The 25,641-nt window shown below is 38.1% G+C and overlaps 1 protein-coding gene across 1 annotated transcript; it reads right to left on the bottom strand.

Annotated features, from left to right (window-relative positions):
- Positions 1 to 350: 350 nt before the first annotated feature.
- On the bottom strand, positions 351 to 23,705 carry LOC127237092 (POTE ankyrin domain family member H-like). The gene is made up of 5 exons (XM_051205126.1): positions 23,452 to 23,705; positions 20,343 to 20,457; positions 19,466 to 19,639; positions 735 to 924; positions 351 to 547 (listed from the first exon to the last, which is right to left on the bottom strand). The coding sequence occupies exons 1-5, from the start codon at positions 23,703 to 23,705 to the stop codon at positions 351 to 353; spliced, it is 930 nt and encodes a 309-aa protein (XP_051061083.1).
- Positions 23,706 to 25,641: the final 1,936 nt, after the last annotated feature.

The following is a 25,641-nucleotide window of genomic DNA, read 5'->3' as shown; positions in this document are numbered from 1 at the left end:
AAAAAGAAACTAATCTTAACAGTCATATTTCTCTGCTTAGCAACTCATAACAGAATAGGACACAACGGTGGACCTACCAACTTTACTTGGTCAGTTTCCTTGAAATAAATTAACTTGTTATTTTCATGTGATGTATTTCAATATAACCAGAAAAATAAAGCATTTTGTTGTCTGGTTCTAGGTAATGCCTAAATACTCCTATATAAGGCATGAAATTTATTAATAACACATTGAGTGGCAAAGTGAATTAGATTTCTAGTACAAATATCTTCATCTATTCTAAACCACTGCTGGGTCCAACTGACCTTGTTCAGCTTTTTCATTACTGGGGCCTCCTTGGAAATCTTCGTTTATTGTAATATCCACATCAGCATTGAGAAGAAGAATTTCAGAAACCACATCAAGGATGTTATGAGGAGCAGTGACATGCTTGTTAACAGAAGAGTAACAGACTTCGTGTGGGTATTACTTGTATAGTGGGTGTAGTCAGCTAGATTTTCAGCATCCAAAATTATGTCAGCATCCTGTATAGCATCCAGAGCATCACCTGGGACATGAACATGAGCAGATGATTCCTCATCAGTAGGAGAATCTAACCCTTGTGCTCCACGCTAAGACAAGCTTTAAGAACTGGTCAGCCCTTTGAAAAGGGTTCATGATGTCATTAATGCGGTTACCAGGAGTGATTTCAGGGGCAGTATGTGGTCTTCCCCTTGAAAGCCCAGTTAAAGTACCTAAAGGAAGCTGGAGAACATGGGCAGTGTCACAAGCTGCGCCCAAGTCCTGTTTTTTAGGTGCCACAATTTCAACACTATCACCACTGCCTGAAGAATATGTTGGCACGATGTGGGCAGTAGGCTGGGGCACAGCAATATCATGATCATCAGCAATTTTTGGAAAATGTTCTGCCTTCTTCTTTTCAACCTTTAAGGAGATTTTAAGATGTTAGTTTTCATTACAAATTTCATTGTTTTATCCATTTTAAAACTTATCGGTTAATGATGGGGTATAAATGGAGTTCTTGATTCATCTAAATAATAACTAGAGTCAGATTCAGAGGGAAATGCTGAGAGATAGAGAAGAAGCCACCACCACACCGTACCTCCTTCACATCTCAGCAGACAAGAGAACAAGTTCTTGTTTCTCCCTGCTCTCTCATGTTTCTGCCCCACTGCCTCACTTCCTGGCTGTCTATACAGACCTCCACACATCTATGGTTAGGTAGTCTCAAGCTCCACTGTCTGGCTTTCAGACAAGCTTTGTTTGTCCAAGTAAGCTATCACATTGGTGTTCTGATTTACAGTCCCCAAATGTTTGTTTGCTCAGTCATACTTTATAACAGCCACTGATAACCTGTAACCTCTGCTTCCTTTATGTTTGTTGAAAAGTCCCAGAGTGTTGAGAAGTCTTAAAAAGAGACCTGCTCATTTTTATGTCTTCTTTTCTTCTGCTTTTCCTATCTGACTTTGCCAATTTCTATAATGTGAAGATGTAAAAAGGAAAGGACAAAACGTGTCCTCTCTTGTCTCTACGACCAGGATTTTACACTTCTCAGTATTGAGAGAATGTGAAAATGAGGGGGTTTTGGAATAAAAGGAACCTCTCTCGTCTGCACAGCCTTTCACAATTGTTCATTAGGTTCCTGAGATAACAGAGCCATGAGGGTGACCTTTGAAATGCATGAATACAGTGTGCCGTTACACACAGCAGAGGTGAACAGTGGAGATGAAATAAGGATTCTGGGAAATGCCTCCCAAGGTCTCACTCCTTAACCATGACTGTTGTTAGACATGGAGGTTGGTTATAATGCCCTGATCTTCCCTGTGGTGGCTTAAATGAGAACTGCCTGATGGGAGATGTCATTCTGTAAAAATGTTTCTCATACTGGTTAATGAATAAAGCATTGTTGGCCAATAGGAAAGCAACATCCAACTGCCTCTCGCTGGTAAGACCATGTGGAAATACATAGAAATGGGTTAATATTTAGGACAGAGCTAGCCTATAAGAAACAAGTAATATGCTGGCCAGCAGCATAATATCAAATACAGAGTCTCTGTGTGTTAATTGGGGCTGGCGGTGGAACAAGAGCAGCAGCGGGAGGAAAAACCGTACCCCTTACAACTGCCCCCATGGGCTTATGTGCTTGAGTGCTTAGTTTTTGTTGGTGGAACTATTTGGAGGAGAATTAGGATTTATGGCCTCATTGATGAAGTTGTGTCACTGGAGGTGAGCCTTGTTGTTTCAGAGCCTGATGCCGTTTTCAGTGAGCTCTCTTGTTTCTTGTGTGCATCAGTGGTAGATCTAGGCTGCTGCTCCAGGAAAACGCCTGCCTGCCTGAACCATGCTAGTGATGAAACTGTATGTATCTCATTGGAACCATAACCCCACTCCAAAAGAACCCTTCCTTTTAGGAGTTTTCTTGGGCATGGTGGATTACTACTTCAATAAAAGTTACATAACCATCATGTAATTACAGAATGAGTGACATGAACAAAGCCTAAAGGACTGACTCATTTCCAGAGTGGAAGGGGTGTTATGCAGTGAATTATGCCCAAAACAGGGGAACATTTTCATAATATTAGCATGAGTGTTCCCAGGAGTGAGGGTACGAAGGAAGTGAAGGACGTGTTCCAGGCTCTTCTCTTCTCTGACACTATTTGCAATGCTGCCGGCATGGGAACAGAGAGACATTATTCCCCTCATAAGCAAATATTACTTTTCAAATGAGAAGGAATTACCATTAGGGATGTTTTCTTTTCAGGCCTCTCAGGTATTGTTTCTCGTTTAGTACCCATGTTCACTTCAGATTTCCAAGTGGGCTGGCCCTTCTCATTTATTCTGTCCATCTTGTCAAGATGTGAAGTTTGTTTCAGTGTTTTCTGCAATGGAAATGTAAAGGATTGATTTTCCTGATTTGATTCTGAAATTAACTTTTTTGTGCACAATTTCAAAATTCCTTCAGTCTTTAGCAGTCACAGAGGATTGAAACATGAAGAGTAGAAACTATTACTTAAAAGTGAAATATCTTCTAATAAGCTTATCAATTTAAAAATTACTATGGTATCATCTAAAAGTAAAAATATTCATGCCAACTAGATTAAGAGAAAACCATGAGCTGAGAGATTTGGCCTTGCCCTGTGGCTCAGAATAAATTGAATCTTCTATTTTTGAATTTTCTGAAACTTATATGAGAAGATTATTAATTTGAATTATTTCCTCTCATCAGTGTCTCTCTTATATGGTTGGGAGGCAAAATGCATATTATTTTTCATTTATAAACAGACTCTCATTTAATCACAGGTGTGGTAGAAACTTATTTGTACACTGATTCACATTCAAGTCATTAATATCCAAGCAATGATTCACACAAACCATTATTGTAGAACTCTAGATTAGAAACAAACAGTTTTCCTAAACTCCAAGGAGCTCACAGCAATGTAATCACTTTCATGTGAGTACACACATGACGAATTACACACTCCAATATTTTAAGTGTTTGAATGTGACACTATAATATACACTTATTATATTATTTAAAATAAAGAACAATATCCAGATGTTAAAGTGTTACTGAACAGTATTTTTGTCTTCATTTATAGACTGTTGGCTATTTGGGTAAAGCATACTGTGTAACTAGAGGAAAGGATTTCTATGTAGTCCTAGTGGAATCAAATAGAAAATAGGCTGTAATCACTACATAATGAAAATTTTGGTGAATGTGTTACAAATGGCCAAATTTCCAAAATGTCCTGCTAGTGTCAATTCAGAAGCCAAGACAAATACTGGAGTGATGCTGTCATGTGTGATTCAGAAATGGGAGTGTCCAAGGGAAGATAAACTTCCTGAATTTATGTGGAAGATAAAGAAAGCCACCCTGGTGACTCAAGAATCACTGAAATTACTGACCTATTAAAATGTATCCAGGTTTATCACCACAGTCATGTTTTAAATTTACTCTAATATGTATTTGTTTCTACAAACCAAACATCTCCTATGTGAGGACTGCACTCAATCTTCTACTCACTATGTTTCCAGTCTATTCCTTATTGGACCACTACTACCTGCAAGGACCTACTGCTCACTTAGAATTTATAGAAAGGATCGTTCATACCTACAAAATGTTTTTTTTTTCTGACCAAGTTTCTATATAAAACTGTGAATTTCAAAATGGATCATATTACCTTAACAGAGGGACTCTCCTTGTCATCTTTAATAAATCCAGGAGGAGTGTTTTGTTTTTCATATGGGCTTTAGAATAAAAACATGTAACAATGGTTAGGTTTGGTTCTTTGGGGAACCCTAAAAAGATTTGTTACCTGTGTAGTAAATTACATTTCACACTTATGTAATTCAATATTGACCTGTGTTTAAAGATTTTTGCTGCTTTCATGCGTTCCCCCTAATGCGTTCACATTAGGTGAAGACTCACTCATAGTTGTATTTAAAAATAAAAAGTAAATCATTCAGTGACTTGGAAGATGGCTTAGTCAAGGAGAGTGCTTGCTCCCCACACACAACAGCCTGACTTTGAATGCTCGGCATCCACATAAAAAGCCCAGCAGAGCCACATGCATTTTTCTCTGTTGAACGTGGGTGATCAGGACAGGGGATCACTTGAGCTTTTTAGCTGCCAGATCAGCTCCAGGTTCAGTCAGAGAATTTATGTCAAGTACATAAGTTAGATATTGATAGGAAATGACAATACCCTCATCTTGTATTCATGCCTTCAGACATACACACAAAGCTTGCAACACACACACACACACACTCTCTCTCTCTCTCACACACACACACACACACACACACACACACACACGGAAGTAAAACACTAGTTCCTCCTCAGGCGTTTTTTAAGGCTGCAGTAACTGATGGTTTATATTCATGTGCTCAATAATATTAGTGCCTTGATTTCACTGGTCATTTACTTTTGTTCCCTTAGAGCACAAATCCCCTTATCTGTCATGATATTTTGTGGGTTTCTCACTGTATGTGATATTATCTCCTCAGAGCTTGATTAGTGGAACAGAGAATAGATTCCTGTGTACAAGATACCATGGTCTTGGATATGTTTAAGCTCTTCTTTGTAGCCCATTCACAAGTGAATCTTGAAACTACAATCTGCCTGCTTCTATTCCAAACAATCATGTCTAGGAACTCAACAAGATAAAAACATGAGTAAACAACAATAAAACTTGGAGACAATTTTAAGATTTTACTTTTGAACTGTATAAAATTCCAAGTTGAAAGCAACATTCTGTTATCAAGGTGTGTCTGAAAATTTGTAGCTACTGCAAATTATGAATCCACACTTTGGATATTAGCTATGATTATTTTTGGATTTTTGAACTGGGAGTAAATAAACTATTTACTAATGTGTATCAAATGTATTATTGATACATAGTCTCACACAAGACGACAGAGTTGTTCCCTAGTATGGAAGTGATCAATCAAAATGAGCACAGAACTGTGAAATTCGGTACCGCTGACACAAAGCCTCTGCATGTGGAGAAGGTATCAAAGGAGGAAAGTAGGTTGTTGGTTGTTGTAATACTATCTGATGACTCAGAATGATCCCTAATTATGTAGGCTCTCAGAAGCATAGATGCAATGAAGGTCTATCTCACAAGGTGATTTCACAAAGTTTTGGAAAGCTGTGGAGTGTCAGATGGACATCAGTGTGTGGGAATGTCAAGAGGCTCATTTTCTAAAACAGAGTTGACACTGTGTAAATGATCCTTGAGTAGAAACGTCATATCCATATGACCTAAACAAAAGAACTTTTCATTTTAAAAAATATAGATATTACTGTGGGGAATGTAAGACAAAGCAAAACTTAAATATATAAAAGGCTGTCTATCTGAGAGTCCACCCAAGAATTAGTTTGTTCTCTTTTAATTTCCCTAGTATGAATGTATTATTTTAACTTACCTGGAAAAAGGCTTTGTGTCAGGGCAAAAGTATACTTCTAAAAATGAAAGCAAAATGTGTTTTATTACAACTTTAGTAAAACATAACATATGAAATGATTAGACCTGTCATTAGTATAATCTTTTAGACCAATCTAGAGACACAAGTAAAAAAGAACCAATATCCCGCATGAGCATTGATGTAAAAATACTCAATAAAATACTGGCAAACTTAATCCAAGAAACCATCAGAGAAATCATCCACCAAGTCCAATTTGGCTTTATCCCTGGATTGCAGGGAGGTTTCAACATACTAAAATCTATCAATCTGATCTAACATATAAACAAACTGGAAAAAAACCACATGATCATCTCATTAGATTTTGAAAAAACTTTTGACAAAATTCAACACACTTTCATGAGGTTTTAGAGATATCAAGGTTAACAGCAACATACCTAAACATAATAAAATCAATATACAGTAAACCAACAGACAACATCAAACTGAATGGAGAGAAATTTAAGACAATTGCTCCAAAATGAGGAACAAGACAAGGCTACTCTCTTCATATCTCTTCAACATTGTACTTGAAGTTTAAACTAAAGCAAAAAGACAACAAAAGTATATACAGGAGATACAAATTGGAAAGGAAAATGTCAAAATGTCAGTATTTGCAGATGATATGACAGTTTATATAAGTGACCTAAAAAGCTCTACCAGAGAAACTAGGATACAGGGAGGATTCCCCTCACAGAAGGGGAAAGGGACGAGATCTGCTGAGCATATTGGAAGTGGGAGGGTGCAGTGAGTGGAGAGGGGGCTAGGAGAAAGAGAAAGGTAGAAGAAAGCTTGTGGAAGCATGAAGATTGAGTCAGGGGATTAATAGACAACAGAAGAGACAGACACACACACACACAGCGAGCGAGCGAGAGAGAGAGAGAGAGAGAGACAGAGAGAGAGAGAGAGAGAGAGAGAAGAGAGAGCTTAAACAAGGGAGACATTATAGGTTTGAAAGAAAGCTGAATCTTGAGAAATGTCCAGAGACCTAATTCTGGCCATAACTAACAATTTGAGCCACAGTTGAAAGGCTTCTATAAATGCCCTTCCCTGATAATGAGATTGACGACTGACTTATCCACCATCATAGAGCCCACATGGAGTAACTGATGGAAACAGAAGCAGACACCCACAATAGAATACTGAGCTTAATTGGGATCCAGAGAGGGAAAGACAGAGGAAGGGAGAGTGAACTGGGATCCATATGTAAAATAAAAATGAAAATAAAAAGTCATGGAGAATGCTCACATTTTTAATATTAGAAACCTTAAAGAAATCCAGAAATGAAGTGATTGCGTCCTGTAGTTTCCTTTGTGATATACTTACACTTTTGTGGCACTCAACTGTGTAACAGCATGCAGTACAAAATAGAAGACTTTTATCTCTAACCTCAAGAAAAATCCATATTTCTAACAATGCAATTTGCTACAATGTGACTATGGCAGATATGTGCTGCATTAAGAAGTTTTCTCATTTATTGAAAGGCAGTTCAGATATCAACATTAACACGAAATATGTCATGTTTGACAATATATGTTCACAAGTCAATGTGCTTAGGAATAATTTTTGAATTAATTGTTACTTTCTAGAGTATTAGAAAATAACATAACTGCATTTATACTTGGTTTCCTTAACTCATTTTCAAAGCTAAAATGTTTAACTTCTCTGTTTTCTTTTGGGGAAGGCAGGACCAGATAGAGTATTTCAGTATAAATTTCTTACCATTGTTGAATCTTACATGCTTCTTATTCCTCTGTTTTTGCCTTTTTGAAGATAACCTTACACTGTGACATATATTTGAAAGTGATTATTTTAATATTCATATAAAGCAGCATCTTTTCTAAACAATTTATTTTGGAGTGCCTAACATATGTAAAATTAGATATTTACAAATATTGTTTGAACATAGGATCACTATGTGGCCTACCTGGCTTTATATCTACTCCATGGAACATATTGTCTTTGAAATCACAGAGGTCTCTTGACCACCTGCCTCCAAAGTTCTGGGATTATAGGCATGGGCAAACAAACCTAGTCAAATACCTCTGAATTCATTCAGTTGTTGATTAGGATTAAGGACTGCTGCTTATCCAACTTTTCTCATGGAGAAGATACAGACATAATTTAGATGAACAGACGTGATTAAAACAACACACACACACACACACACACACACACACACACACACACGAGCTGTTGTTGTACTTATGTATTGTTCTGATGGATCTAGTAGTTTTCTATTTTTGTGCTTATGGAGTTAGTTCTCCCATTCTATTCATGTCCTGAGTGTCCCACAGCCATATCTCTGGCATGAATCTTCAGATGCATTTCAGTGAGTGCAATACTGTATTTTAAGAGGGATGTTTAGTATGTCATGAAAGTTTTTCTATTTTGCTTCTAAGAATCACTCTGCCTGAATACTCAGAAGCTCTGGCATTTGTGGTACCTTCAAGATAGTTTTAATATTTTATTCATAATGAAATGCTAAAACCACTGTCTGGTAGTTCCTTTTTCCATGAAGCATTTCTTTATAATGCTGAGTCTGATAGGGCACTGTAGAGCATCATTGTTTCCTCGGCTCCATTTCATCTAACTAAAGCTAAGAGCTCCAAACTTCAGGACTTCTGGTAGGTAAGCAGTGGACTAACCACTTTCTCTTCCTACCTTCCTCCTACGTTGGCTTTCTCCAGAGGGGTGGAACTCATGGTGGGGGCGCTAATAACCTGCTGTACAAAAGCATGTCTATAAGCCCAATCTGAGGTGATCTTCACAAAGCTTGGAAGAGTCTTCAACATTGCCAAAACCCACATTCTTCCCAGGAGAAAATTTGCCCCAAGCATATAAGTGAATAGGATTAAATAATGCTTTTGTATATATGTACATGGCAAGTTATACAATATATGTATATATGTCATTTCAGGTACATACATGCCATGTGCAGGTGTGGTGACTGCAGTACAGATTTGAGGGTTGACCCTAGCCTTCAACCTTAGGTTTTTGTGGCTGGATTTCAGATTCATGAATGCTCTCCAACAAACTTCAGGGGGTTCACCGTCTCCACCTCCAATCTCACCATTAGCTCCCCAGGATTATAGATGCACAGGGGATCATCAGGCCTCATGTGGATTCTGGACACAACCTGCCATTCTCACATATGAACAGCAAGCACTTTATCCACTGAATCATCTCCTTAGCTATGGATTATTAACAGCATTTCACACTGTCTCAGAAATATAATCAGTCAGTTCAATATTGTGTGCTCTACAAATAATTATTCAGCCATGATTAACAGATACATAAAGAAGTTGGAGTTGTATTACACAGAGGAAATCATGGTGCCAGTTTCTGTACTTTATATTCTGTACATAACTCACTGTATTTTAAAATTTAAACACTCTTACCAGAGTGAGCTCTTGTGTTTCATTCTTCCACTAGCTACAAAATAGAAAGCAAAATGTGTTATACATTATGGGATATTCACATTGTCTCCTTCTGTGGCACTGACCACGCCCATTGGGGGTGGAGCCAGGGGCAGAAGTGACCTGTGGAAAGAGGTCTGAGGAGGAGCCAGGGAATGCTCTCTTGCTATCAGGAGGCAGAGGGGAGAGCATCTGGTGGAACTTGCTGGTGTTCATCTGTCTAGGTTGTAAGTTATTTCTCCCTGAATACACATGTATTCGGCCTATTTGTTTATCCTGATCCTTATTTAACCGCAATAATAAGCCTCTTTAGAAAATATGAGCATTTTAATGCCTAGGCTAATATCTTGTAACTACGTATACACTGGCAGAAATTCTGGACAGCCTTTAAAGTGAGTATTTATTTACAGACAATAAATACATGGATAATTCTTAATTTTCAGTTTGTTGTGTGTTTCAAATACAGAGAGAAATTTATTAATATTTACAACTTACAATAAACTGGTGTGCAAAACACCTATATTCTTGAGCACTGTATGACAGAGAAACTGGCATCTTGAATAGAATTACTATCACAGACGAAAGTGTTAAAGTGAAGCACATCATTCCTGTTACTGGTTTTGTCTCAGGACTAGTGGTTCTGGGAGAAATGCAAGAGAGTGTACTCATCTTGTAGAGAAGTACAAAGAGCTTCTCCAAGAATTGAGGTGACCTTGTTCCATTGAGGATGAAAATTCCAAACACAGAAAGCTAACTCAGTCTATGGTGACTGCCCTTTGTAGTATAGCAATACATAGGTAACACAAGCAGGCCAAGGACAAAGACCTTAGCAAAGAATTTCCAGCTTCTGGTGTGGCAAAGCTCCAGAGAGATCAGTGTGTATACTCTCCTGGACTGCTTCTGTGGAAGATGCTAAAGCACCCCAGGTGTAGGTATGCTTCCTTGCTCATTTGCAGTGAAAAGAAGTTCAGTATCAGCTGCTATCGCCTCCCATGGTAAGGGCTATTGGAAATATCCTACAGTAGTTATGGGCCCTGACCTGATTCTCCAGGGAGAGAAACATGGAAGGGATGTGGGGACAGAGAAGCAATCCCAAGGAAATAATACTTCAAAGGTAACAATTTTGTTTCCAGAAATATACCACACCACTGAGCCAAACTTTCACTAAATACTAGCAGCATGGCCTCTAAAAAGGAATAAAAGCAATTCTTATTCCATTTTCAGCTTGTGAAACTTCAGCATAAACACCTTGGCATTGCCCATGCTGGGGTAGAACATTTTCCCCACCAAAAAAATGGTCTGAGAATGTGATTTACCATATAGGAGACCTCCATCAATCCTCTTCACCACAAAGAAAAAACTCAATGCTCTGATAGAAAATGACTCACATTACATTAATACTGACTCTTTTTCACCTTGTCACTTAACAAGTACGTCATTCAGATTCTTCTACACTATTCCCTTGCTGGCATGCTCTCCAAAGACAGGGTAGGTGTGAAAGATGCTGTGGTGACAGTTGCTGAAAGCTCTTACTCTGTGGTGTCCCCCCCACTCTTAGAATCTTCCCTACACTCCATGGACCAGACACTGCCTTCCATTACAGAATGATGTTTTTTCTCACCTTTCCTCCTATTATGCACATTTTTCTAGAAAGTATGTCTTGCAGCATATGAACCTAGTGTCACCATAGCCCACACTCACTAATTAGAGAAAAACTCTGCCAGCTAGTCAGTAGGGACAGTGCTTGCCTAGAAGAATTATAATGACAGTGTTTAATCCGCGGCACTGCATACAGAACTCATAACCCATTCATTTCTTAATGAAGGTATTTAACAAGTATATTATGCCTTATATCATTATATATTCACATTACATGGCATATAATTTAAAGAAAAAATATAAGCCATTTGTGAATTATCTAATGTATCTAAATTGAGAAATTATATAGAGGAAAATGTAAACTCTGTTACATTTAGTCTTCCAAACATAATGAAAGTAGTGGAATACAGTGATTTCTTTATAATCATGATCACCTTACTTGACACTGATGTATATAATAACATGTGGTATAAATACACTGTACTTATTATAAAAATGAAAGAAAAATTCAATTTGTAACAAACCAACTTGTGGTTAGGTAATTAAAGGGGGCAGATACTGTGGACTAGGTTATAAATATTTTTATTTATACAAAGATACTACATGCATCAATGGTTTGTTTTAGGAAAGAAACATGTTTCTGTTGTTATATTTTGAGATTGGAAATTTTCTCAGAAAACATATGTTAAATAATTCTGAAAATGATAGGTTGCAAATTTAAAGGGACAGAACAAGTATATCTGATTTTCTTATTTCCTTTCTTTGAAAGGCAAAAGCTTTTTTGACAATATGGAAGTACCTGAGAGGTATTAACTATTAATCTTACCTGTAGAGGGGTGGACAGACTTCTTGAGTATTGATTTTAGCAGTGTAGGTGGTGTTACTGCACTGTGATAAATTATAAAAAGCAATATTTTATCAATCATATAAAACATTTATCAAATGCCTGAATTAATTTTTTCTTTCCTAACACATTACATTAGTGATTTCCAGGTACTTTTCAGTTTGTCCTTCAGTCGGTTGATTATGTTTGGTGACATTTTCCTTACAACATTATTTCTTATGGAAGAAAGGGAAGAATTTAGTCCACAAATATTAGCCCAACAAAAACATACACAGAAGCACACAGAGAGAACAAGGATAACACACACACACGCACACACACACATGCACACACACACACATGCACACACACACACACACACACACACACACACACACACACACAATATAGAAGACTATAGTTCCTCCCTAGCCATTTTTGTATGGTTGCAAAACATGAAGGTCTATATTAAAGGTTCAATGAAACTAGTATCCAGGTTCCAGTTGTGATGTTTCCTTAGAGCACCACAGTGTCTCTGTCATGATACTTGGTGGGTTTCTCACTGAATGTGATGTTATCTTTTAAAAACTTCCTTTGTGGACCAGAGAACAGATTCCTGTTTAGTAGCATCCTTTAAGATACCATAGGTTTGGGTACTTCAAAGCTATTCCTTAGCAGCCCATTCATGAGTGAATCTTGAAGCCACAATCTGCCTGATTCTATTCCAAACAATGATTTCTATGAACTTAACAAGGTGAAAGCATGAGTAAGCAACAGTAAAACTCAGTGCAGAATTCTAAGTTGATGTAATGTGATTTCTTTAAGGTATGCTTTTGAATATTTGTAGCATATGGGAATTTTGAATCTACACTTTGGATATTAGCTGTGATTATTTTTGCATCTTTGAACTTGGAGCAAATAAGCTATTTACTAATGTGTATCAAATGTGTTATTGATGCATAGTCACACACAAGATTGCAGAGTTGTCCTCTATTATGAAAGTGATCAATCAAAATGAGCACAGAACTGTGAAAGTCGCTATGGCTGACACAAAGCTCTGCATGCGGAGAAGGTGTCAAAGGAGGACAGTAGGTTGTTGGTTTTTGTAATACTGTCTGACGACTCAGAATGATCCCTAATTCTGTAGGCTCTCAGAAGCATAGATGCAATGAAGGTCTATCTCACAAGGTGATTTCACAAGGTTTTGGAAAGCTGAGGAATGTCAGATGGACATCAATGTTGGGTAACATCAAGAGGCTCATTTTCTAAAACAGAGTAGACACTGTGGAAATGATGGCTGAGTAGAAACGTCATGTCCATATGCCCTAAACAGAACAACTTTTCAGTTTAAAATATATGTAGATAATACTGTAAGACAAAGCAAATATTAAATATATAAAAGAGTGGCTATCTGAGAGTCCACTTAAGAATTAGTTTGTTCTCTTTGAATTTCCATAGATTTAACATATTGTCAAACCTTACCTGCCAAAAGCAGTTGGGTCAGTACTGCGATGTCCTTATAAAAACATAAGCAAAATGCATTTTATTACAATTCTATAGATATACCATATAAAAATATGTAAAGAGATATTTTGTTCCATTTCTTTGAGACCAATTTACAGACTATTCTAGAGTAAATATTCACTTGTAGGGAATTTCTTCATGCAGAATTCATCCATGTTTTATATATTTCATATTAAAGGAAGACATAAACTTACCAAGCATAATTCCTAAAAATAAACACCCATACACTATTGTGATTATTTTAAATGAATTCTGTCAGACCGATGGAGAACAGCATCATTCCTAGAATAAGTGTCCCCAACTGATTGTGTCAGAAAACAGCTTCATGTGTTTTTCCTTTGATTTGTTGATAATGATATTTGAAAAAAAATTCTAGATTGTATGTGGCAGCACACAATTTTAATCTGGATCCCTATGATTTTCAAAATAGGTAGAACTATGTAACAGTGAGACTGTATCTCAAAACCAAGCCAAAGAAACAGCAGAGCCCAAATGGAAATGCATCCATGAGTATATACCAGTTTTTGTTGTTCATGAAAACAGAGGACATTGTTCAGATTTTTAGGAGAAGTTGCTCAGTATATGAGGCAAAATCCTACCACTGGGTCTAAAGGTACAGCTACTGTCCTTTGTATGAAACCAAGCAGCATGACAAAGAAGAGGGACAGAGAACTTTACTAAACAGCTCAAATTAGGACACCAAGTTTGCTTTCCTTGTCCCCATTGAGGGAAGAAGATCTTTAGATCCAGCTGTCTTCCCAGCCTTAGGTGTATATTAAAGGATGCTCATGAAACCGCCTCTCATCATTCATGAATAGAAAAACTGGAAAGATCCCCTTGGTAGTAATGTCCCCCCCCAGCACTACCTCGGGTGAAAAAGCAGCAGAGAAGCAGCCATGACACTGGAGAAGCAAGTTCCATGTGTCAGCTTCTGACATGGAATTATTGTACATGTTTACATACATAAGCTATGAACTCACTCCATCCTTCACTGCAGACATGCACTGTGTGCTTAGAAATGGAACAATAACTTTAGGTCCTGTTTAAAATAAGAGAAATTTAGTGTGCCTTCTTAGCACTCCCCATGACTCAGGAAGTACATCTGCACCACCTACTTGTAGGCTAGATTTATGGCTCAGTAGGGACGGCTATGCTGAACATGCAGGATGCCTCGGGCAGTCCTCACCACCACAAATGCCAGGAACCACAAAATTAATAATGATGTGGTCGAAGAAAAGGTGCCTGCATTGCAACAGTAGCGATTCTCTTCACCTCACCACTTGAGGGACAGAGGTCATTTGGATTCACTCCCTATTATGGTTTCCAATGTCATTAGCTATGAAAGACTATGTGAAAAATAATTCCACCCTTTTAAAATGGGAAATTACCAATGGAAACAGTTATAGAGTGTGCCAAATCTCTCTAATTTAGAAATCACTGAGCAATTGAAAAGGACACATGATTTTATTTACATTGTTAGGAAGAAATTAAGAAATGGAAGTGATTGGGTACGGTAGTTTTGTTTGAGACATAAATACCTTTGAGAGTCACTGAACTGTGAAAAATACATGCAGTACAAAATACAAGTCATTTGTCATAAAACTAAAGGAAAACCATATTTCTAACAATGCGACTATGGTGGATATGTGCTGCTTTAATTTTTCTCATTTATTCAAAGACAGTTGAGATATCTGCTTGAAGTTCAAATAAGCAATGTTTTGACAATATATTGTCACAGTTAAATGTGCTTTGAATTCATTTCTGAATCAGTTTTCACTTTCCAGAATATTAGTACACCATAACTGTGTTTATAGCTGATATCCTTAACTCCTTTTGAGGAGCTAAAATCTTTAGTCTTTCATATTTTCTTTAGGGAAGGTAAAACCAGTTAGAACAATGCACTATAAAATTCTTACCATTGTTGAGTCTTTCATGCTCTTTTTCTCTCTGTTCTAGGTCTTCTGTAGATGTTCCTATACTGTGACATTTATTTAAAGTAATTATTTTAATATGCATATAAAACAGCATGATTTCTAAATTCTTTTTTTGGAGTTCCTAATATATTTTAAATTAGATATTTAGAAATATTGTTTAAAACAGGATCTCCCTATGTAGCCCACCTGGCTTTAGACCCATCATTGGAACATGTTGGCCTTGAAATCACAGAGGTCTCTTGGCCTCCTGCCTCCCAAATTCTAGGATTAAAGGTTGGCCAAAGAGGCCTAGTCAAATATCTCTGAATTCAATCTTCAGTAGTTGATTAGTATTATTGACTGCTGTCCTTTCCATCTTTTCTCATAGAGAAGAATCAGACATAATTTACCTTTTGATTATAACAGTCCTCTGCCGCCACACACAAGAGAGCAGTGGTTTTTTTAAACACAGGTATTGTTTTGATGGCTCCAGAGCCTCTGTATTTTTGTGCTCAGGGAGTTAGTGCTCTTGTTCCACTCATGTGCTGACGTGACCATAAGGCTCCACAGCCATATATCTGGCATGATTCTTTGGAGGCATTTCATTGATTGCTATACTCTCTACATAAGGGATGTTCAGTATGTCATGAAGTATTTTTTTTTTTTTTTTTGCTTGTATGTGTCCCTCTGCATGCATTCTTGAAAGCCATGACATTTGTGGTACTTTCAAGATGGCTTCAATAGTTCATTTATGGTGAATGCTGAAACCTTAACCTAGTTGTTTCATTGTTCAGTTAGTTTTGTGTGTCATGCTGAGACCACCCCTGTTAACAATCTCCAGGAAATTGTAGGGATCCTTCAACTTTGACCATTATCTTCACTGTCTTTTCACAAATAATGATCCCCAGTCTTATTAAATCAGTGATCTAATGTTACTTTTTTTTTTTTTTTTTTTTTTTTTGCTAAGCATCTGTTATACTACCAGGCTATGGCCCATACTCTATAAATTAAATTTTTATTAAATATAATATACATAGCATACATGTTCCATAATTGTATTATTATTACTATTTTATGTGACGATCCCAGTTCCCTCTCCCTCCCTCTCTGCCTCCCTCCCTTCCTCTTACCCTCTTCTCCCCCCCACATGCATCCTGACTACCCTCCCCTCCCATCTAATGTTACTTTTTAATCTCCATATTTAATGTGTGTTCCTGTTCACATGTGTATCTGCATCCTTGACTGCCAGTCCTTTTCTCCTTGGTTGTGAGGCAGATTCTCTTGTTGTTAACAACTGTATAAGCATGCTACCTAAGGTCTAAGTTTCCAGGCAGTCTGGTGGCTCCTTAGGATTAAAGATGCACACTAGCATAGCAGGCCCTTTCTGAGTTCTGAGGAATTGAACTCTGAATTCTTTGCTTTATGTGTTAAGTATTTAATACCTGGGCCAGGTCCCCAATCATGAAGTCTATGCTATACAATGTCAAAGACACAAACATTTCCCTTGCATGCTTTAAAAGTGATAGTTGTACAATTTCTGTTTATCTTGTACTAAATGAGACATAAATACCTTAAATGGCCTTCATTAGTGAGAAATACAGTTAGGCCAACTAAGAGGATCAGAGGTCTAATTGAAAGTGTTCTGTACTTAGTAGCCTCAGCTCCATGATTAATAGCAATATGCTCATAATAACTACATTAATTTAGCTTCAAAGTCTACTTCTAAAACTTGTGGGTTCTAGGGTCCAAGAGATGTCTCAGCAGGTACACTTACTTGTCACACTAGTCTAGAATTTGAGTACCTGGAACTCAAGAAACAGCCAGACACTGCAATGTGTCCATAACCCCATTACTTTTATAGTGAATGGGAGGTTGAGATAGGAAAATTCCAAAGAGGCTCCCCAATGTGCTAGTCTGGAGAAGTGTACAAGTGCCAAACAAAAGTAGAAGCTTTGCTTTAAAACGTTGGAAGACAATATATATCATCACACACTGTTGTCATGAGACGTGGATAGGAATATCAGAGTATACATGTCCTCTGACAGAAAAGCAAGTCCATGCAGATTAGCGATGGTAAAACTATGATCAGAATATATGGAATTTACAAATGTTATTTTTAATAAAATTAAAGTGTACACACACAGAAACACACACACACACGCACACAATTATTTCTTGTAAAAAAAAAAGATTTTACTTTTTAGATCATCTGACTATAAACTGACATAATGGGCAAAAAGAAAAAAAATACTTTCCATTTTAATGCTGAACTCATCGTGAACACCAAATGTCCTACTTAGAACTGTTACTACTGTGATGAAACGCCATGATCAAAATCAACTTGGGAATGAAAAGATTAATTTGGCATGTATGTACACATTATAGTCCCTCAGTGAAGGAAGTCAGCAAAAACTCTATCTGTTGACCATAGTATATTACAGAAACATATAAAAAACAGAATGAAAAATAGACTTCACTAAAATTATTATAAATTTCACTATCAAAAATAAACTTAACATTTTCAAAGTAAACATGATTAATGCAAATTTTCTTTAAATGGAAAATCAGCAATAAAATCAGTTTGCGAATGGCAAACTGTTGTTTTTAAATGGGAAGCTCAGCCCTGGTACACACTGTTCTTTTGTTTTGGTTGGAACAATCCCTTTTCCTGCTCACACTCCCTGTGTGCTGGGCTCTCTCAATATGTGCTTCTGAGTTGAACCAGTCTTCCTCCTATCATGTTAGTAGCCCTTCTTAAGCAAATGTCACGCTCAGAAACAGCACTAAGATTGTAACAAAGAAGAAACAGTACCTCTTTGACTTAACCTCCGAATGTATATTAGCACCGTTCTGAATTAAAAATTCTGCCATCTCGTGTTGGTTTTCATATAATGCAAGCTTGTATGGTGTCAAGCCATACTGCAAAGAAAAAAGAATTATTTTATAATTCTCAATTTTCTTTCTCAAAAGAAAAATTATCACAGGTTTTGTCAGCAACAGGATAGGTTTTCCTTCTGTCCTTGCTACAGTTTCACACACACATAGCCTCCCCCTTCCCTTTGACACACCTTTCCCCCTGTTAAAAATCGCCTATGAATACCAATCCTCTCCAGAGCTCTCCACAAACAATCCCTGGTTCCAAGCTTCTTAGCTCCATAGAGATGGGCCTCCATTGCCCCAAGCCTAAAACATGGAGTGTAGGTTTGCTGTGCCTCTGTTGAATGACAGAGCTCAAGTGGCATCTCTGGAGAGTTTCTCAATCTGTTTTTCAAAACTTTCTTCCCTATACCAAGAATTATTATCTCCCAAACTTAACATTTCCTATTGTAGTGGTCCAAGGATCTGTTGGAGAAAGCCCCCAGACTCAAATAGTATGTGCACACAAAGAACCTTTATTCTGCAGAAATGGACAGTGTGCAGGGGTCAATCGGTCATCTAAAATAGTGATGAGGATCCGGATAAGGCACACAGGCCTTCCTAAAGAGACTTGGGGAATTCTAAGCATCTTTGTTTTAATTGGGCAGTCAGGCAGGGAACAGGTATATTGGGCACATGTTGATGGGACAAAGCTAGCAACAGTTTCCTCCATTGTGTTCAATAGGAGCCAGATACTGCATCTCTGGGTATCCCAGCCTTATTAAGGACAGGTTGAGAACTGCTTTGAGTATTGGATAAACTTGACTCAGGGCCTTCATGGACTCAAGCTTATGCCATTTATTACAATGGAGTTGTTCCTTGTTTAAGATGGTGTCACATTTTGGACCTTTCACTATGTACCTAGAAAGTTTGGAACAGTTAAATAAAAACTATCCTCCTCAATGATCAAATTTGCAAATTTGCCTGAGTGCCTGTGACCTTTCTCGTTTTCCACTCTAGCCTCGCCTCTGAGAGACAAATCACATCACTATCTTATTTACAACAGATTTCTGTTCGTTCTACAGACATTTTCCTTACAATTAATTCATTTTTTTGTTTCTGTGTAGGTGAAGTGTGTATGGGCATGAATCCGTCATTTGCTTAATTTTAAAATGAAACCCAATTCTGAAACAAAATATGCAGTGATGTGATACTTTAAACTACCTACAAAACTATGAATAGTATTACGCGGAGAAAATGTTTTACACTGACAGATTTAGTGAGACCACTTGAGATTTGGAATGTGGAAAGTGGATCTGATTGTTATCGCTGGAAATACAATGGGAATGAAGTTGACTGATCTTTACCTCTGTTTTGCCTTCAATATCTACATTGTATTCAAGCAGTTTGCTGACAATTGTTGTGTTACCCCTGCAAACAGCATGGTGCAGGGCTGTATTCCCACTGAGATCATTCACATGGGGATCAGCTCCCTGTGTCAGTAATATAGAAACACACTCCACATTGTCTCTCTGGGTAGCCTGTGGGTATAGTATAAAAAAAAAACATGTTCAATTCAAGAAAGTCAGGATCAACATTCTTACAATTGCATTGAATAGTTCACCTTAGATCAGACAAAATGATTAGGTTATACATACTGTCCTACTCTTTTTGAGACTGGGTCTTCTTAAGAAACCCAAGCTTGCCTAAATTCATATCACCATCAAACTTTGAAAATGGTAGAAGTTCAGGGTTATGCCACCACACCTAGACATTAAACAATTTCAACAGCAGTGGTTGGTTGTTGTTGTAGTGGATTAGGTTGTTGACCTGTTTTGATAACTTGACTCAGACTGAAGATACCTGGAAAATTGGATTCTCACTTGAATAATTGGCTCTATCAAACTGGACTCTGGGGAGGTCTGTGGAGCCTTCTCTTATTTGAGTTGACATGGGAGGGTACAGCTTCCTGGAGGTGCGAGCATGACTCGGCAGGCAAGTGGTCCAGAGTAGCATAGAAAATCCATGGAAAATCAGCACCATGGTCTTGAGTTCTTGCCTCTGGTTCCTGATTTGTGCGCCTGCCTTGGTTTCCTTTCATGATGGACTGTTATGTGGAATTATAGGGCAAATAATCATTCTATTTCCTGAGTTGGTTTTGGTCAATATTTGACCACAGCCACAAAAACCAAACAAGGACCAGATCTAATCCATTTCATACCCGAACTGTTGACAGATACCTACCTTAATCAAGGGGGTACAGCCTTCATCATCACGGATGTTAATATTGGCTCTGTAGGATAACAACAATCTTACGACATCTGGGTGATTGTGGGCACAGGCATAATGTAGGGACGTTCTGCAAATTAAGAGAACAATTTAGGAAATCATGGATTACTGTGCAAAGGCACGTTGAAGTATAATTCCAGATAGCAAAGTTCTCTTGCTTCTGATGTAAGAGAAGTAACTTTAATTTTCTCCACTCAAGGGTTCATTTGCTCTGCTGGGGATATAGTGCATGGCTGCACAATTCAAAGCAGGTGCTCTGCCACAAGCTTCTTCCTTCCTCAGAACAGCCTGTCTAGAGAACAGAAGACCATCAGATAGATTGAACTCAGCTTCGATTGAAACCTATTCTAATCGCTGTTAATAGTTACTACCCAGGCTTCCTGTGAGCTCCATAATCAATTTCCCCATCCATAGAATGGGGATTCCACACGAGCTATCTTGCACACTGCTACTGTGATACCTCAATTTGCATCTTAAAGAGCCTGTACACATGTTTCCATCACGTGAGAGTTCAGTGCTTGGTGGCTACAACAATCATTTGTCTTCCTGTTGATAACAAGCACACTAATTCTACCTACTGTTTGGATGCAAAATTGTTTTAGTAAAATCAGTATACAATATTTTAAAACTATACTCTCTAAGCTGGCCTTGAATTTGGTAATCCTCCCAGTATGTAGGATTATAAGCCAGTGCATCTGGCCTACCTTACACTTTACTTACCATTTTAGCATCACTGACATCTCTGCCATTTTATAATTCATGATATTTTATGACTACAATTCACAACATTTTTCAACTTTACTCATATAAAAAATAAAAGGTTAACACGTAGTCCATTGTGCCTTTCATCAAATGAAAAATGACCCAATTCACAAACGAATGGCAATTCTTTAGGTCACTTGTATGTGTGTAAATTTTAGCCCTTAAGGTGATGAAAGGTAAGCAGATGTAGAATAGCAATAACAAACAACAAATATCTAAATCCTCACTCATCAATAATTTGAATTTTTTTTCAATTTTCAATTCCAAGAAGTAATGTTTGTATATTTTCTGCCCACAGGGACACAGCCTAGTCCTCAGACAACAGACAGAGTGTACATTGTAATACAGACCCCAAATAGTAGCAAAGCAGACCATATTGCTTAGTCTTATACTTCTCAATGTGTCCATGACCTCTTAGCATAATTGAACAAATCTCTGTATAGGTCAATAACCCATGGCATCTTAACTCTCTTGATTTTCAAAGAGAATTGACAGAATAAAATACCAGGGATTTAATGAGCATGGTTCCTTTTATTCAACATTAAATTTATAGAATGCAAAGAATGTTGACTGGAGAGACAAACAGAAAGGTTTTCAGAATGTGAGGATCTGGAGTAATAGTAGAATGTGTTCTGCTGTACAGTAGACAGCTCATTCACATGTGGGGAATGAAAGTAGTGATAGAATGGATAAGCATAGTTGGAAAATTCAATGATGTCAAAGAATGTATTTGTTAAGCAAAGAATATATTGAAAGAAATTTACTGTTTTATTATTTCAGGAATCTCTAAATTAGAAGAATAATAATCCTCCCAAACTACAGAAATGACCAAGAAGCTTGTGGGTTATGGAAAATGTACTGTTGGGTGTCATTGTTTTCTCTTTATAACCTAGTGTGAAATCAGAAATGAGTGAGAAGAAAGGGGCTGGGGTCATAAGTAAAGCTCAGTTGCTTATAGACTTGGCCTGAATGCTGGGAACCTGAGTTCAGAGTACCCAGCACCTTGAAAGAGTTCTGCTGGGGAGGTGGATACAGGAGGATCCCCAAAGCTTGCTTGCCTGCAAGTCTAGATGATATAAGTACACCCCAAAACAAAAAATCAAACACAGTGAGAATTTCTTTGTGAGAATCTGTCTCAAAACCTGAGGTTAGGGACCACATGACGGTTCTACATGTGGAGGAACCTGCCCGAAGAGCAAATAACCTGAGATCAACCCCCAGAACACACAATGTGGCAGAACACAACTGTCAATTCTAATTCTCTTTTGACCTTCACACATACCTGCACATGTGTGTGGCACATGTGCACACATATATGACTTTGTAAAGGAGATGCAAAGCAACTGAAGAAAAGAATGTCAATCGCTAGCCTTCACATATGTTGCAATGCACACACAGCATGTATTCAAGGAGGACAGGGGCAAAGTCATAGTTCCCCTGGAAATTTTCCTTATAGAAATTCCCTATAGAAATATAAGGTTTCTTTGAGACATTCTTTTGTGCCTTAACATTGACATAGTATATGAAAACATATTTCATGCTTTGGATATAACAGCCGGGCTATGTCTGACACTGAGGTCTAACCCTAACCCGAACCCTGGGTCTAACCATAATGCTAACCTTAAACCAAATCCTAACCCTAACACTGGGATCGAACCCTGAGTCTAACCCTCCTGGGTCTAAACCTAACCTAACCCCAATGCTAACCGTAACATTGAGGTCTATTCCTGGGTGTAACCTTAACTCTAACCCTAAAGCCAAGATGGCTTGGCATTTAGTATCTCTAGTTTTTCTTGTAAGAGACCAGGGTTTGATTTCCTGTACCCACGTGGCAGATCACAACGATCCATAGCTCCAGTTCCGGAAGATCCAACATCCTCTTCTGATGCTTGTGGTACATTTCAAAATACATGCAGGCAAAACACTCACATACATGAATCTCAAAAATTGTAAGTATACACACACAAAATATGTCTATAGTTTTATTAGCTAAATCACTTTAAAGCACCCAATAATGTGCCCTGAGAGACAATTGAAAAGTTGTAAACTAACTGAAATTCTTTGTTTTGCTGTTCTTAAAGAAGGCCAATGAGCTGCCACTCCAAGGTTGCTGCTGCCTGATGCCTAGGAGCTGAAAACAGGAACAAAATTTTCCACAGCTCCATGAAAGAAGAGCCTTAAGCACGACCTCTGCACTCCCTTAGACTGCAACCCTGAAAGGTGTGTTTCTCCCTGGTTGGCACTGACTGTCCACAACAGTTCCTGCCCCACCTGCCCCTCACCCCTCCTCAGGCCCCATTACCTGTCCCTCCTGTCATATTCATTCACATGGCATCCATGGAAGTTGATGAATCTCTCCACTGAAGCCACATCACCCACGCTGGCCGCCCTTTGCAGTTGCCCCACAGGGTCGTACCCGATTAAGTAGAGGGGAAATGCCTGCCTTTTATTAGACAGGCATCCACGCCTCAGGCACGCTGGCAGCAGGCGGGTGTACCAGCGAGCCCGCTTAGGAGCTTCATAAGTATATGCATCGTAATCGAAATCCTCCTGCATGTTGATCCTCAGGACCCTCCCTGCCTTCCCTGCTCTCCCTGCCTTCTACTTTAGCCACCTGAAGCCTCCCAAACCACACACTAAATATTTGAAACTCGGTTTAGTCTCCCCACTGAGCCACAAGGGCGTCTCTTTAGGACAGGTCCTTGGTTCAGTGTGAGCTGAACTCTGTTTCTTCCTCAGCAACACAGTTGCCGTGGCCTTGTGACATGGTGTGAGCGAACAATGAGGCTCAACCGCTGTCTAACGTGCCTGGGATCTGTGCATGTCCATGTCTGACTCCAGTGTCGAGAGCCCACCATGCTTAGCACACGTTCAAAGCAATGTTAATTGGAATTTTAGAGTACACCTACCTTCATGAACTCAAAAACAGAACACAGAGGGGAGTTTGGAGATGGTTCTGGCCCTTACAGTCAGGAAGCCCTAGGAAAAGCTTCTTAAGCCTGGCTTGATGGTGTTAGGAAAACATTCGTCCTCAGTGAGTGAACCCAGACTCAAAGAGACAAATATTGTGTGTTTTCTCTTAGGAGGTTGCTAGTTCAAACATTCTGATATGAAACCATCAATTGGAATAACTAGTGAGATATTCACTTTGTCCCCTTCTGTGGCACTGACCACGCCCATGGGGGTTGGAGCCAGAAGAGGAAGTAACTGGGAGAACTATGTCTGAGGAGGAGCCCTGGAAGGCTCTCTTGCTGGCAAGAAAGGGAGGGGAGAGCATCCCTGGAACTTGCAGGTGTTCCCCTGTCTAGGTTGTAAGTTATTTCTCCCTAAATAAACATCTATTCTGCCTATTATTTTTTTTTATCCTTAGGTTTTATCCACAGAGGTTTGGTACCTAATAAGTGGGACCAGGATGGAGGAGAGTATCTCTCAAGGTAGCAGAAATTGTCTATAATGTTATGAAGATTTAAAGGAAATCTATGTTTATATATATGTGTGTATATATATATATATATGTGTGTGTGTGTGTGTGTGTGTGTGTGAAGTAAATGTGTTTTTTAAATAATGATATGTATTGAAATGTAATACACTTATGTAACAAATTCAATTTTTTAAAGTATGCAATTCAGTAGGGAGCTTTTATTATGTTCTTAACATTATGGAAACATCTCCCTATTTTATTTTAAAAATACTTTTGTTATTTGAGTAGAAATCTTTGATTCCTTAGTAAGCAGATGTAGAATAGCAATAACAACCAACAAAAATCTAAATCCTCACTCATCAATAATTTGAATTTTTTTAATTTCTCAATTCCAAGAAGTAATGTTTTTGTATTTGCTGCCCACAGGGACACAGCCTAGTCCTCAGACAACAGAGTGTCCATTGTAATTCAGACCCCAAACAGTAGCAAAGCAGACCATATTGCTTAGTCTTATAATTCTCAATGAGTCCATGACCTCGTAGCATAATTGAACAAATCTCGGTATAGGTCAATAATTCATGGCATCTTAACTCTCTTGATTTTCAAAGAGATTTGAGGGAAAAAAATACCAGGGATTCAATGAGCATGGTTCCTTTTATTCAACATTGAATTTATAGAATGCAAGGAATGTTGACTGGAGAGACAAACAGAAAGGTTTTCAGAATGTGAGGATCTGGAGTAATAGTAGAATGTGTTCTGCTGTACAGTAGACAGCTCAGTCACATGTGGGGAATGAAAGGAGTGATAGAATGGATAAGCATAGTTGGAAAATTCAATGATGTCAAAGAATGTATTTGTTAAGCTAAGAATGTATTGAAAATTTTACTGTTTTATTATTTCAGGAATCTCTAAATTAGAAGAATAATAATCCTCCCGAACTACAGAAATGACCAAGAAGCTTTGTGGGTTATGGAAAATGTACTGTTGGGTGTCATTGTTTTCTCTTTATAACCTAGTGTGAAATCAGAAATGAGTGAGAAGAAAGGGGCTGGGGTCATAGGTAAAGCTCAG

Source organism: Phodopus roborovskii, unplaced genomic scaffold (genome assembly GCF_943737965.1).
Source record: "Phodopus roborovskii unplaced genomic scaffold, PHOROB, whole genome shotgun sequence".
Lineage (NCBI taxonomy): Eukaryota > Metazoa > Chordata > Mammalia > Rodentia > Cricetidae > Phodopus > Phodopus roborovskii.
This window is presented reverse-complemented; position numbering and strand designations above follow the sequence as displayed.

What these genes read in the sequence shown, in the direction of transcription:
- LOC127237092 (XM_051205126.1), bottom strand. Translation starts at nt 23,705, where the DNA reads ATGCAGGAGGATTTCGATTACGATGCATATACTTATGAAGCTCCTAAG. An exon ending in GCTGTACCCCCTTGATTAAG is followed by an intron (nt 19,640 to 20,342) that starts GTAGGTATCTGT and finishes CTATACCCACAG; the next exon opens with GCTACCCAGAGAGACAATGT. An exon ending in TGTTCTCCAGCTTCCTTTAG is followed by an intron (nt 548 to 734) that starts GTACTTTAACTG and finishes TTCATGTCCCAG; the next exon opens with GTGATGCTCTGGATGCTATA.